General features: G+C 48.2%; 1 protein-coding gene across 3 annotated transcripts in view; it reads right to left on the bottom strand.

The window, feature by feature from the left end:
* Positions 1 to 1,216: 1,216 nt before the first annotated feature.
* The window catches only part of Bace2 (beta-secretase 2), an 87,711-nt gene continuing 75,610 nt past the window's right edge, over positions 1,217 to 13,317 (bottom strand). For all 3 annotated transcript variants that reach the window (XM_077795418.1, XM_077795419.1, XM_077795421.1), the window contains one exon: positions 1,217 to 6,969. In XM_077795418.1, the coding sequence (XP_077651544.1) occupies positions 6,716 to 6,969 (254 nt within the window). In that variant the 3' untranslated portion in view covers positions 1,217 to 6,715. The remainder of the gene's footprint in view (positions 6,970 to 13,317) is intronic.

The raw sequence follows: 13,317 nt of genomic DNA, 5'->3' as shown, positions 1-13,317 counted from the left end.
TAGCTAGCCAGCTTACTTTTCAGATTCTCTGGTAGCAGAGTTAAAAGCTTGGCATCCTCAGGCACTTTTGGAATATAGCTTACACATACACACACTTGATAAAACCTGCCTGTGAAAACTGTAAAAAAAAAAAAAAAAAAAAAAAAAGAAGGAATTTTAGGAGCACAAACCTGGACCACCACACTTCCCAACAGCGCCACCTCGTGGCAGACATGTGGGATCACGCCTGTGAAGCCGCCTAAGGTTCCACGTTGTATAGAATTCCATGCCTGCGAGGGCAGCTTAGAGAGGGATAGGAAACCCAGCGATCTTCATGGCTCTTAGAAAGTACGTGTCCTATTCGTTTTCTCCAGTAACTCTAGCGACGCCTTCCAATCAGGCCTGAATAGTTTGAAATTGCTTTCCCCCTTTCCCTTGGGCACACAAAGGTGAATAGTGACCCTATTTTGAAGAGCGGTCTTGCAGCGGAATCATAGCTCTGGATGAGGTGGCCTCACTCACCAAGTGTCTCTGCTGTGTCTGAGAGACTAGATCACTAAGCAGGATCCTCATGGCACAAACGAGGCCTCAGGCTCTAGGGGTGGGGTTCAGGGGGCAAGTGTGGGGTGCAGAGGGAGTATGGCTTTGGAGGGGGACAGAGCTGGCTTCTACTCCTGGGGCACACGCTTTTCTAGCTGTTTTCCTGGACAAGTGCCTGAGGGCTGGTTTCCCATTGGTGACCAGGAGAATGCCACCTCCCTGCAGGGGGTTGTGGGAGTAACACCTGCCCAGACATCCCCAGTCCCATCACACCAGCCTCAAGACTAGGTAGGACCATCCTGCCCAATCCCTGAGACCAGTGAGTGGTGTGTCCTCCATTTCTTTTCTGCAGGCACGCCCCCTCCACTCCCTGTGTGGTCTTCGGATCCTAAAGGACCTGATTCTTTCCCCATTTGGGCATGTTCTGCATCTTAGTCATTGAACCTGTGACCGCCCCTCCACTCAGCTCTGTCTTTGCTTTGCAGAAGCCCACGTGGAAGCAGTGGCCATAACAGCCCATGACACACCAGTGATCTCAGAAGTGTGGCCTGAACAACTGAAGTCCGTAAAGAAACAAACCCAAAACACCCCAACCAACCCACCAACCAAACAAACAAAAAACACACACCCAACAAGTTAAAGTATTATTTATTCAAATAAACCAATATATTCTATTTCCTTGTCAATGGTCTATATCTTAAATCAGTGCAGCATAAGTATAAAAATAAGGTCATTTTAGAAAACTCCATGTTTTGCACAGCAATCATTTCTACATTTGTCCACGGCCGCTGAGCCCCTTCAAAGATGGAATGAATATCTTCTTGTTCAAATCACAACTATAATTAAAGTCAGTGTACTGGAAATGGAGGAAAATTCCAAAAGGGAAATATAAAATCATTTTAAGCATTGCCAGAAATACAAGTTACACTTAGGAATCATGTGTTAAAAGATATAAATCTGAGATATGCATAAAATACATTTTGCCAGGCTCTACTTTTGGCATCTGCTTAGAATTCAGTGCAGGCTGGAAGCTCTTCCGCCAGAACCCTAACAGCCACTGCCCACGTGGCAGTGAGCCCGTCACTTTAAGGAGAGATGAGTGGCCCCTCCCAATGCCCCCACACCGGCATTTTAAACCTCAAGAATGGTCAACAGTAAAGATGAACAGAAATGGTAGAAAATACGTCATTTTAGATCCCATGAATCTGTCATTAGCACGTGACAGATCCCGTTCATTCTCCAAGTGCTCACGTGTACCGAGCAATTGCTACACCAAACAGAACTTCCGCCCTTGCTGATGACCATGTGTGACATCGCATCCACAATTAGGAAACTGTGGCGGGGGGAGGTGACCCCCAGTTCCATACCCCTAGCAACAAAGAACACAAAATTGCAAACAATTTGTTAATAAATTTTATTGTGATTTTTAATATTGATTAACAGATCCTTGATTAGCAGTTCCCCCCACCCCCTTGATCTCAAAAGAAGACAGCCTTTGAATGCCCTCTGAACACTTTGCTCTGAGAGCCCAGCTCAGAGACGTGAAACCTGTGGAATTTCTCTTCCGTGGAGCCCCACTATGTAACAGGTGGAAACCCGCTCACATCAGGAGACAGCTCAGAGTCCGCAGCTGGCCTCTACCAGAAAGAAAGAGGCCTGGTCATGGGGGGACACTGGGCTCCTCGTGACACGCCTGTCTGTGCCTGTATTGTGAACAAAAACTTGTCTCCCAGCTCGTTGGAGACCCCGGACACACATCAATGTCAAAGTGGGGCTGGTGGCAAGAGAGGCCCAGGTTGCTGGTCTCCTTCTAGAGGCCCCGCTGTGAGCAGTGCCATGTCACCTGAAACCAAGTCTGCAGCCCACACCCAGCACCTGGGAGGACACAGCAGAGTCACAGATCCACACCAGCAAGGTTCTGTTCGGGCTGTGACGTGTGGGGCTCTGTGGGTGCGTCCTGTGTCCCGGCCACCCTGGCCCCACTCATCCTAAACACGCACACCTGTACCAAGGGAAGGGCCTGGCCCATTCTCAGTGTGGCCCTGCCCCATGCTGATTCTGGATAGGACTGAGGTTCCCTTTGGGGCCTCCTGGACCTGCTAGGGCTGCTGAGGCTGGGGGCCACCCTGGGGGCAGGGCTCGGAGGCGGACAGCAGTGACCTGAGGAAGGATCTGGCTTCCCTCAAGTTCTTCTTTTTGGAAGTGTCTGGGAAAGGAGTGTGGTCAGAGTGGCTGGGCTGGCCCGAGTGACTCTGTTCTCGGGAAGACTATCCAGGCAGCAGCTGCCAGGAGCCCTTCCCAGGAGCTCAGACCCCATAGGTAACCTGGCAAGGTCCCCTGGCCTCAGTCTCTTGACCCTGCCTTCCAAAGTCCTCCGTCGTAGCCCTGGACCTGCAGGCTGAGGCCTGGGTCCTGCTGGGCAGTTTGGGCCTCTCTATTCACTAGAACAGGGTTCTAAATATGGCTATAAAGCCAGTTCCTTCAGTCTCATGGCTCCTCTCCTGCAGTGACCAGTCTGAGAGGACCCTCTGGGACAGTAGCCCACAGTGTCTTGGCACAAATGCAGACTGTGGGTCCACCTCTCTTCTGGCTCCTTCCTGTCCTGCCCTCTTCCCGGAGTCCACCAAACACGGATGACCCTGCACTCTGTCTCTGGAGTGGACATCCCTCCCCAGTGGGCAGCTCCCAGGCTACCAGCCCACCTTGTCTCAGGCCATTAATGCTGATAGGGACACGATCGTGAGTATTCTTGCCATCTGGGGCCTGGATCTCTAAAACAGATCACATCTCCACAGACCCAGCAACTGTGAGAAAGAAACCTGAGGTGGCCAGAATGACAGCACGTTTCCTGAAGGCGTCAAACCTGCTTCCCCGTCAGTCGGTACACTGGGAATACCATCATCCCCTCCCCCACCCCCAAAGAATGTTTCCCGATGGCTTTTGAATTGATAAAGAATCACAAGTTCAAGTCTAAAAAATGTTAAGCCTAACAGAGATTTGTGGAGTTTATCTAGTACTAAAAATCTAGTCTCTCCCTTGGCAGACCCCACCACTGTACCTTTTATGGTGTTGGGCAGTTTTTCTTTAAAAAAAGAAAAAAAATCTTAGGGTAAGTTTTTTTTCCCTGAATGGTTCCATAATCAATTCTAAATAGTTTGTGCAAGAGAAAACATATTGGGTTTCTACCTAATTATCTGATTTCCACTAATAAGGATAAAGGCCGTGAAACCCAATTACTCCTGGTTATGAAATACAGTTTGGCACTGACTTATTCCTGGGGACATGGAGCGGCAGGAAGCCAGAACTCAGGATGGGACCCTGTGTGGCAGATCCACCAAATGGGATGTGGCATGAAGAATTCAACAAACCCCCATTTTTGACTAAATAATTAAATGATTCCTTTTCTTTCTCCTCTTAAGGGAGAGAATGAATCCCCTAATTGCAGCTGAATCCCCAAATCTATGGCCCCAAGCTCCATGGCGTCCTTACTGCTGTCTTGCTGGGAATGGCTCCACAGTTCTGATCACTGACCCCAAGGCTATCTCCAACTCAAACCTCTGGGCTTCAGGATGCGCCGGGAGACGTCCTTCTCCGGGCTCAGAAGCACAGTGTTGAGCTGGAGCAGCCGGGGTGGTGCACAGAGCATGGCTTCTTCAGTGCTAGGCACTTGTTTTGGGCTCAGAAGAAAGGCAATAGGGCGTGGGACATGAGCCAGCGGATCAGATACCAGGCACTCATGGTTCCTTTAAATTCCCAAGGGGGAAACAGACTCAACCCCCACCTCGCTTCTTGCTGTATTTTATAAATAGTTCCAGTTTCTGAATGCCTTCAGGGCTTCACTTCAGACTTCTGAGTAAGTTATCAAGAAGGAAGCAGAACGCTACTTAAAATAAGCTGGTTCATGGAGAACCTGCTCCACCCTGAAGCTGAGGAGGCTTCTAACATGCACTCGCTCAGTTGCTCCTTTCAGGCCAGGGCTATTTTCCAGAACCTTCCATGGTGAATTGCAAGGTAAAAAATGACACCCTCAAAGGGCTGCAGCCTCCCTTGCTGTTCAAAGCAAATCTCTCTGCGGGTGTGTCAGGCAGTCTCAATTTACATAACTTGAGGAGGTGGGTGTCACTATTACAGTTTGGACTCAAAGTCCAATTTTCAGCTGCAATGCATGCCAGGAAAGTGTCCTAAATTCAATTGTCTGTTCCACTCTTGTTGCTAAATTATGCTTTTGTAATTTAAGCATTCCCATTAAAATGTCACATCCAATGGCATCGGAGATGCAAAGGTAGGGAAATTAGATGCGCAGCAAAGAGCATTATTGCAAACTCCATCCAGGGCCTCCGGGGAACCTGATTTGTTAGGCTCCTGTATTCTGAGAGCTGTGCCTGCTGATCTGCCGCGGCAGAACCATCCCCACTCAGAAACCAGGAGAGCAAAGAGGAACAGACGGCACCTGCCCCAGGACCCACAGCCCAGCTGCCGGCCACACCCCGCACCCCTCCTGTTATTTCAGGGGTCAGGTTTTTTTTCAGCAAAGAGGAGGTGCAGTCTAGGATAACTGGCTTCATTTTGATACAAAGAGGCCCACAAAACAGGAATCCATGGAGAAGTCATCGGGATAAGAAGTGAAATCCACTGCCAGAGATGTCTAGCTCTGCAACACATTTTGAAATGGTTAGCAGAGGCCAGCCAAGACCAGAGCAGGCCAGGACACTCCTCTCTTCCCTCTGTGTGCTCAGCGTCCTCTCAGATCCAGCTCAGCTCTCCCCCCTCGGGAATCTCACAGAAGATTCTTTAGCCAGCATCTACGAGCTCACCGTGACCTGCCTGGGTGGCCTGAACGTCCACACGCACAACAAGAACACTCCTGCCGGGGAGGGGGCTGCTTAGCACTGCTGATAGGAATCCTATAATACCCCGAACCCGCCCCAGGAGCACTGCAAAGTGAAGAGAGAAGGGAGACTGGCTCGGGACCTTCTGATTGCATCAGGTCATGTAAGCCGGCTGCAGCGAGTTAAGGCTCCACTTCTCTTTGGCAAAGGCCTCAAATGAGCGACAGCAAGTGGGGATTTCCCCCCAAACAAGGACTCCGCTAAACACCTGCCACCAAAGGCCAAATGCACAAAGGCCGACGGCCAAACAGCTCTGGTTGAGCGCATCCGGGCAGTCACCCTGAGCCCCGCGGTTCTCAGAGGGAAGCACATGGCTTGAGAGCTCAGGGAGAGTCAGAGCTCCTGCGCGTCCCTCCCCTGGCTTCCCCGCAGTGGGTCAGAGCGTGGGCCTTTAGCCACTTCTCTGTTTCCCAGAGAGGGCCAACCCACCCACTGCCAGAGAAGACCTAGAAACAGAAACAACTCTGCCATCAGAGTCGCATTTGTCTAGCTCCTGAAGGCCCTGCTGACTGAGCTGCGCAGGAGGAAGGGTGTGTGGTCCCAGCCAGCGTGGCCGCAGAACCAAGCTCAGAGGACCCTTCTCACCTGGTGGGATGAGGACTCTGGTGGGTGAGGACACAGCTGGCGTCAAGCTGCCCCACCCCACCCAGTCTCAGGACCCTGGGCAAAGTCATAGAGGTAGTACTTTAACTTTCCACCAACAATAGCACAGCGTCATTGGGTACAAAAGAGCAGGTCCCCCTCACCTGTGCCTCAACGGGAAGGAAACTCCGCGTCTCAGGAGAGGCTGGTGAGGGCTGGGGCCACGGCTCCTCCTGCACCATGTTGCAAAGTCTTCCAGTGCCACCCAACCCACGCCAAAGCCTGGTGCAAAATACCCTTAGATACTATTAATACAAAGGCTCCCAGGAAGCTCACAGGGTTATGAGCCCTCTGCACACACATTTTTCAAGAGGTTAGAGAAAGAAAGCCAGTCATGGCTTGCCATTTTTTTTTCTATTTTTTTTTTTTTTTGATGGCACACCTGGTCAGTTTGTAGCTCCGTAAAGCCTGAAGCCCGATCCACTCCATTTTGGTTTAGAATGAGGTGTTTTTTTATTACCATTTTTCTTGGAAGTAGGAAAGAAGAACCGGAAGCTTTAAGATCAAGAATAATCAAGGTACAGTGAATCTGGAAGGCATGTGGGAGCAGGACGAGATTCCCCACCAACGCACAGAGGAAGGAGCCTGGCCCGACCCACGCGGCACCCTGGACGCCGAGTCCTGTGGAGAGCCAAGGTCAAGGTCAGAGAGTCAGACGTGGCTCTTCATTTCCAGCGATGCCTGACGAGAGAGGACTCATCGTTGACGACCTCGGGGTCCCGGGGCGTGTGCCGGCACTGGAAGGGGATGAGCAGCAGGAGGATCAGGATGAGGAGGATGACTCCGCACACGCTCATGAGGGTGTAGGAGACGATCCACAGAATGGGGTCATTCAAAGCCTGGGCGGGGACACAGTTGCTGGCTATGTCTTCGGTGGAGAAGGGCCCCGCGATCTCAGACACTGGAGCACCTGCCATCTCTGAGGAGACAGAAGGGGAGAGATGCACGGCTCTGAGCTCAGCGGTCCCCTCCAGCAGAAAGCGCCCGGAGGACCCCGGCTGCCACCCCTCTGCAGCACATTGGGGTCCCAAAGGCTGGGATGTCCTAGTGCTGGGAGGAGGGAGGCTTTGGGACAGTGAGCCTTCAGGGATCCAGGCCCGCACAGCAAGGGCAGCACCTTCCAAGGTCTGCAGGGGCTAGGGCCACGGAGGGGAGGGGAGCCTGCAGAAGGGCACGCACAGCCACAGCCTACAGTGCCACTGAGGGGACAACACCTGGGCCTGGGCCTGGGAGCCAGCTAAGTGGCGTTGCTGTGTGTCCTCAGAGGAAGAGGAAGGGGGCGGGAATCCTAGTGGAATCTACTCGTGCCTGCCTGGCCCACGGCTGTGTCCTCTGCAGCGCCAGCCGGAGCTCACGTCCCACCCTGGGGTCCGCCTGGCTCAGCACACCCTCCCTGCCCCACTCATGTCCCACGGGTGGATCTTCAGCATCTGGGGGACCCCAACCCAAAGGATGCAGCATCTAATTCACGACACGTGGTGACAAGGAGAACCACAGGGAAGGACACTGCTGTCAAGACTCAGTGACAGAGAGAGTGCCGGAGCCCCGCAGGCGGGTCGGGGCTTGGGAGGCTCTCATCTACCTGTGCTCGGCCACCTCCCCTGTCAGCAGCGCCAGCCCTGAGCTCCACCCTGAGAACGACGAAGGAACAGGCCTTGCTGTCCCTCTTTCCTGTCTAACTGCAGAAACGACTACTCAGCCCCCCAAATAACACCGCCAAGCATCTAATTTTCCTGTGATTAGAGCCCCAAGATCCTGGGGCCGAATATGATCCTCTCAATTGAGGAAAGAACAAATCAAAATAATAATGGAGTAACGGTCTGAAAGAGTGGTTTTAAACAAGGGAAACAGCCCTGGGTCCTTTGTAAAGAAGGTACATTTTCTGCCTAGTGGACTTTTAAGGGCCCAGGCAAAGATGGGCAATGAGGAAGGCCTGTGGGCACGGCCCTCGGTCACCCCAAGGCCTGGGTGCCCACAGCAGCTGTCAGCCAGGACATCCTTGGGCCAATCCCCTGCCACTTCCTTTTGGACATCAAGTTTCACTGGAACACGGCCACATCTGCTCATGTATGAGGTCCACGACCACGGGGTGCTCCGGTGGCTGGGCAGCCACGTGCACCATGAATCAGCAACGCCTAAGGTCATCAGCACCTGGCCCTTCCTGGAGGAGGCTGCCGGTCGTGGCTTGTACCGCCATCAAGACACATATTTACTAAACATTTTAAATAACTGAAAAATAACCCTACTCTTTACTATGAAGACAATATATGTTTATGATAGAAAGATCTGAAAACATAGGGAGATAAAAGCACACTCATCAATTCACCAGTTAGAAATAGCGCTGATATCGTAGGGCGCCATCGTTTTCTACACACTGATTTTTTAAAACCAGGATGGGACTATGTGGTACTTGTTGTTTTGTAAACTCTATTTTTACTTTACATATGATATATATATGTTTAATATATACATTACCTATATTAAAATCACATCTTTTACTTTTTATCCAGGCTATCCTGCTGACCACACACACACAAAAGCTATGGGTGTCTCAGATGGTTGACCAGTTTCCCACTGCGGCCTTCCCTGTGCCCTCAGCATTTGCAGCAGTGTAGACAGGATGCAGGAAAGGTGGAGCCTAAACCGTTGTCCATATTCTCAACTTCAGAAAGAGCGCCTAGAAGTAGACTTGGGGCCGGCAAGCTCACTTTCAAGCCTCTTTATACCTGTTGGCAGAGCGTCCACGGGGAGCCCAGTGGCATGAATGCCTACCTGCGTGGAGTGGAGAGCCCACTCCTCTCCCCACCCAGCACAGGAAACAAGGACGACGGTTCCCACCTGGCTTCACAACACCCACAGCCCTTGGCTTGTGAGGGGTCGCTGTTGGACAAAAACGATCGACCTTTTATGTTTTATCATCGTGGATTTGTAGGAATCCTCCTCCAGTTGCCCGTGTCTTCCTACAGCAGGTCGCCGTGGTGTGTGTGTATGTGTGTGTGTGTGTGTGCGTGCGCGCACACGCGTGTGCTTACTTTACAGATGGAGGAGCTTGGCTAGTAAGATGATGGAAAGGGAACAGGCTCAGTGCAAAGATGAGAGCATCTGAAAACAGTAAAGCATGGAGAGACGAAGGCAGGCTGGAGCCATCTCTGCCTCCAGTGAGAGGTGGAGAGAGTGCGGGCAGCTGTGTTCCTGGACCTGGAACAACCAAAACATTGGGCAAAATAGATGGAAAAAGATGGGTAACAAAGAGCACCCTGAGACTGCCCCAGCACACCCCCTGGTGGCCGCAGGATGGGGATGCAGGCAGAGGCCACTGCCTCCAAAGAGGCCCAGGAAGCCCAGGCCTTAGGAGTTCAGGGCAGAGTCACGTTGAGGGGACAGTATGCCTCGTGGGCCCCCCTTGGGCCTCTGGCTGAGCATAGAGGCCATCCGTGTCTGTGGGTTCTGTCTCCACAGGGACATCCTGCTGCAGACCAAAAGTATTGGGGAAAAAACAGTGTCTGTACTAGGCACATGCAGGCTTTTTTCCTGTTGTTATCCCCAAACGATACAGAACAACATCTATCTACGTGGCATTTATGTTGTCGCAGGTGATTCAAGTCATCTACAGATGATGGAAGTTCATGAGAAGATGTGTGTAGGTTCCATGCAAATCCGCGTCGGAGCTGAGCATCCTTGGGCTTGGTACCAGTGGGGTCCTAGACCAGCCCCTGTGGGCTGAGGGACTGTACTGGTCAGAGAACACAGAAAGTCCATGAAAGAGCCTCTAAAAGGACGTGAAGGAAAGGCCTGGGGTCCAGACCGGGCTGGGAAGAGTGCCTTCTCCCCAGCTTTCTGTTTCCTGTTTGCTCCTTCTTCCCCCGAGTGAAGGGAAAAGCAGCAAGCAGTTCGCAGGATGTTAGCTACAGCACGCAGAATGGCCGTCCTAAAATTCACTCTGATCTCCCTGAGGAAATCAAAGAAGCAAGACAAGAAAGCGCAGGCTGGAGGAGTTTCAAGATGGTGGAAAAGAGGAGGCCGCTTTCCCGGCTGCTCTGTGGAGTGAAACCAAGAAAGCAGACAGGCAGCTCCTCTGCAAGGTGGGTGAACCAAAAAGAAAGGTGGGGGGGACTCCCCTGGAATTTAAAACTGGACATTCAAAGCAGAACGGGAACTCAGGGTGCTGGCAGCTGAGGAAGCCGATTCCTGGCAAACCCGAGTTTGACCCAAAATACAACCAATAAACACACACTGCATGACACAGAGTGTGCTGACGTGACAGCAGAAAACCAAACATGGACAGAAGCTTACACAGGGGACAACTGGTCCTGGAAACCCACCCAGCTCTCCCACTCCCCCACCCTCTGGCTGCTTGCTGACTGGCTGGGAGAGGTGCATCTGGCAGGGAACTTAGAAGGGTAGGAATGGGAGAGATTGAATTTAGAGATTGAACCCAAGACCAGGAAACACAGGGCTGCAGGTGACATAGGTAACTAAGAATTAGGTCCCCCACTATATGTTCACAGGGCATTTGCTACAGCACGCAGAAGGGCCGTCCTAAAAATCATACAGTGTTTCCCTACTATATGAGTGGAACCCAGGGGAGATCTTGGGCTACAGTCTTCCAGCATAGACTGGCAATTACTGGGCCCTGGTGGCCCACAGATTTAAAATCTCCAGACCAATTGGCCCACCTAAGCCTAAACGTTGCCTCCAGGAATTCTGCCTATGAGATTACCTCTCTCACTCCAGCAACCCAGAGGGTGGATCATCACGCTCCAGAGGACCCCACCTAAGACTGCTGAGAAGCTGAGAAACTTCTGAACTCCAACAGAAAGAATTCTTCAACTTTTCATTGGGTTTTTTTCTCTTCTCTTCTCTTCTCTTCTCTTCTCTCTCTCTCTCTCTCTCTCTCTCTCTCTCTCTCTCTCTCTCTCTCTCTCTCTCTCTCTCTTCCCCTTTTCTCTGTTTAATTGTGACCTTAATGGTACATGGACATTCATACATACTGACATTTGTTTTCTTTAAATCTTTCTAGCATTTTTGAAGTCAGTTATTTTCATTGTTTGAGGACTAGGATATTTCATTAGTATAGTTTAGTTTTGTTTTGTATTATTTTATTTTTATTTAAAAAAATTTTAATATATATATATATATATATATATATATATATATATATATTCTCTTAGCTATTTCCTTTGATTCTATTTTTGTCTTCTGCTAATGCTAACAGTCAATCTCTATTGTTCTTTCACTCTTCCTTTAACTTTTTACTTCTTCTTTTCTCCTCCTCCCTCATAATCATCACATCCTGTATCACTTCTGTTCTCTCCTTGTCCACCATTTGAAATTATAAAATCTTTTGCAAACTTGCCATTTTTATTGTAGACAATAACTGAACACATCATTTCTGTGTATTGCAATAATTAACACTGTAGACTTCATATTAGGAACTATTTGGTTTAATGCTATAAAATTGTTTGCATTGGTTGTTATTACTTGTCTTCCTCTAAACAGTGAGGTACTGGAAACCTTCAGGGACAATACAAGTCCACAGGGTAGAAACTCTACTACCTCAGATCTATACTGCTAGATGGGTAGACACAAAAATAACATGAAAAAACAAGGGAACAAACTGCCCCAAACAAAACAAGATACTTCAATAACAGACTCTAACTATATCATAGTGGAAAAAAAATATTAGAGAAGGAATTTAACCAAACTCATCTGTGAAGTAAAGGACAATGTAAGGAGTGAAATCAGAAAGAAAATTCAGGAAGTGAAAGATCACTTTAATAAAGAGAGAGATTCTGAAAATAATCAAGCAGAAATCCTTGAAATGAAGGAATCAATAAACCAAATTAAGAATTCAATGGAAAGCACTGTCAACAGACTAGATCACTTGGAAGACAGCCTATACTACAAAACAGAACTTCCAAGAAATAAGGGATAACCTGAAAAGACCAAATTTAGGATTTATTGGGATAGATGAAGGCATAGAGACACAAACCAAAGGAATGTACAATCTTGTCAATGAAATAATATCAGAAAATTTCCCAAACCTAAAGAATGAAATGGAAAATCAAATACAGGAGGCTTATAGGATCCCAAACATATAAAATTACAATAGACCCAAACCAAGGTACATTATTATGAAAATACCTTACAGAATAAGAAAAAAAAAGTTTAAAGGCTGCCAGAGTTTAAAAAAGGCAGGTAACATTTGAAGGGAAACTAATCCAGATCTCAGCCTTCTCAACCTCAGAGCTAGGAGGTCGTGGAAAAATGTATATCAAGCTCTGAAAGAAAATGAATGCCAGCCAACAACACTGGCTGGCAAAATTACACTTCAGAATTAATGAGGAAATTAAAACCTTCCATGATAAACAAAATTTAAGGGTTTACAACTAGAAAGCCAGCACTATAAAACATGCTCAATAAAAAATTTTGTGAAGAAGAAATGAAAACCAGCAAAGGGAAGAACTACATTACAAGAATAGTCGATCAAATGAGAAACTAATTCAAAGTAAAAACCAGAAAAAATCAAAATAGAAGGGAATAAAAATAATTTCTCAATAATAACATTAAATGTAAATGGCCTAAACCTATCAATCAAAGGACAAAGATTGGCATATTGAATTAAAAAAGAAGACCCAAAAATATGCTGTCTCCAAGAGCATATTGTACTCATAGGCAAAGACATCCACAGACTGAAGATGAAAGGATGGGAAAAACATATCACTCACATGGATTGCATAAACAAGCAGGGATTTCTATCCTCGTATCAGATAATGTGGACTTTAAGCCAAAAGTTAATCAGAAGGGACAGAAGGACATTTCAGAGTCCTTAAGGGAACTATATATCAACAAGATATAACAATTGTAAATATTTAGCCACAAACAATGGAGCATCTACATGCATCAAACAAACCCTTTTTAGTTTCCAGAGTCAAATAGACCACAATACAATGATACTGGGTGACTTTAACATGACTCTGTCACCACTGGATAGATCCTCCAAACAAAAACTAAATAAAGAAGCTATAGAACTAAAAAATACAGTTGATAATTTAGACTTAACAGACATATATAGAATATTTCATCCATCAATGACTGAGTACACTTTCTTCTCAACAGCGCACAAATCCTTCTCTAATATAGACCATGTTGGCATACAATGGTAATATCACCTTAATATATTCTTAGCATCTATGGGGTTATTTTGAGAGCTCCCTTTCCATTGATACTAATTTTGGGATTCTTGCTTTTTTCTTGATTAGACTTG

Source organism: Urocitellus parryii, chromosome 2, assembly GCF_045843805.1.
Source record: "Urocitellus parryii isolate mUroPar1 chromosome 2, mUroPar1.hap1, whole genome shotgun sequence".
Taxonomy (NCBI): domain Eukaryota; kingdom Metazoa; phylum Chordata; class Mammalia; order Rodentia; family Sciuridae; genus Urocitellus; species Urocitellus parryii.
Note: the sequence above shows the minus strand (reverse complement) of the source record. Positions and strands in the feature narration are given on the sequence as shown.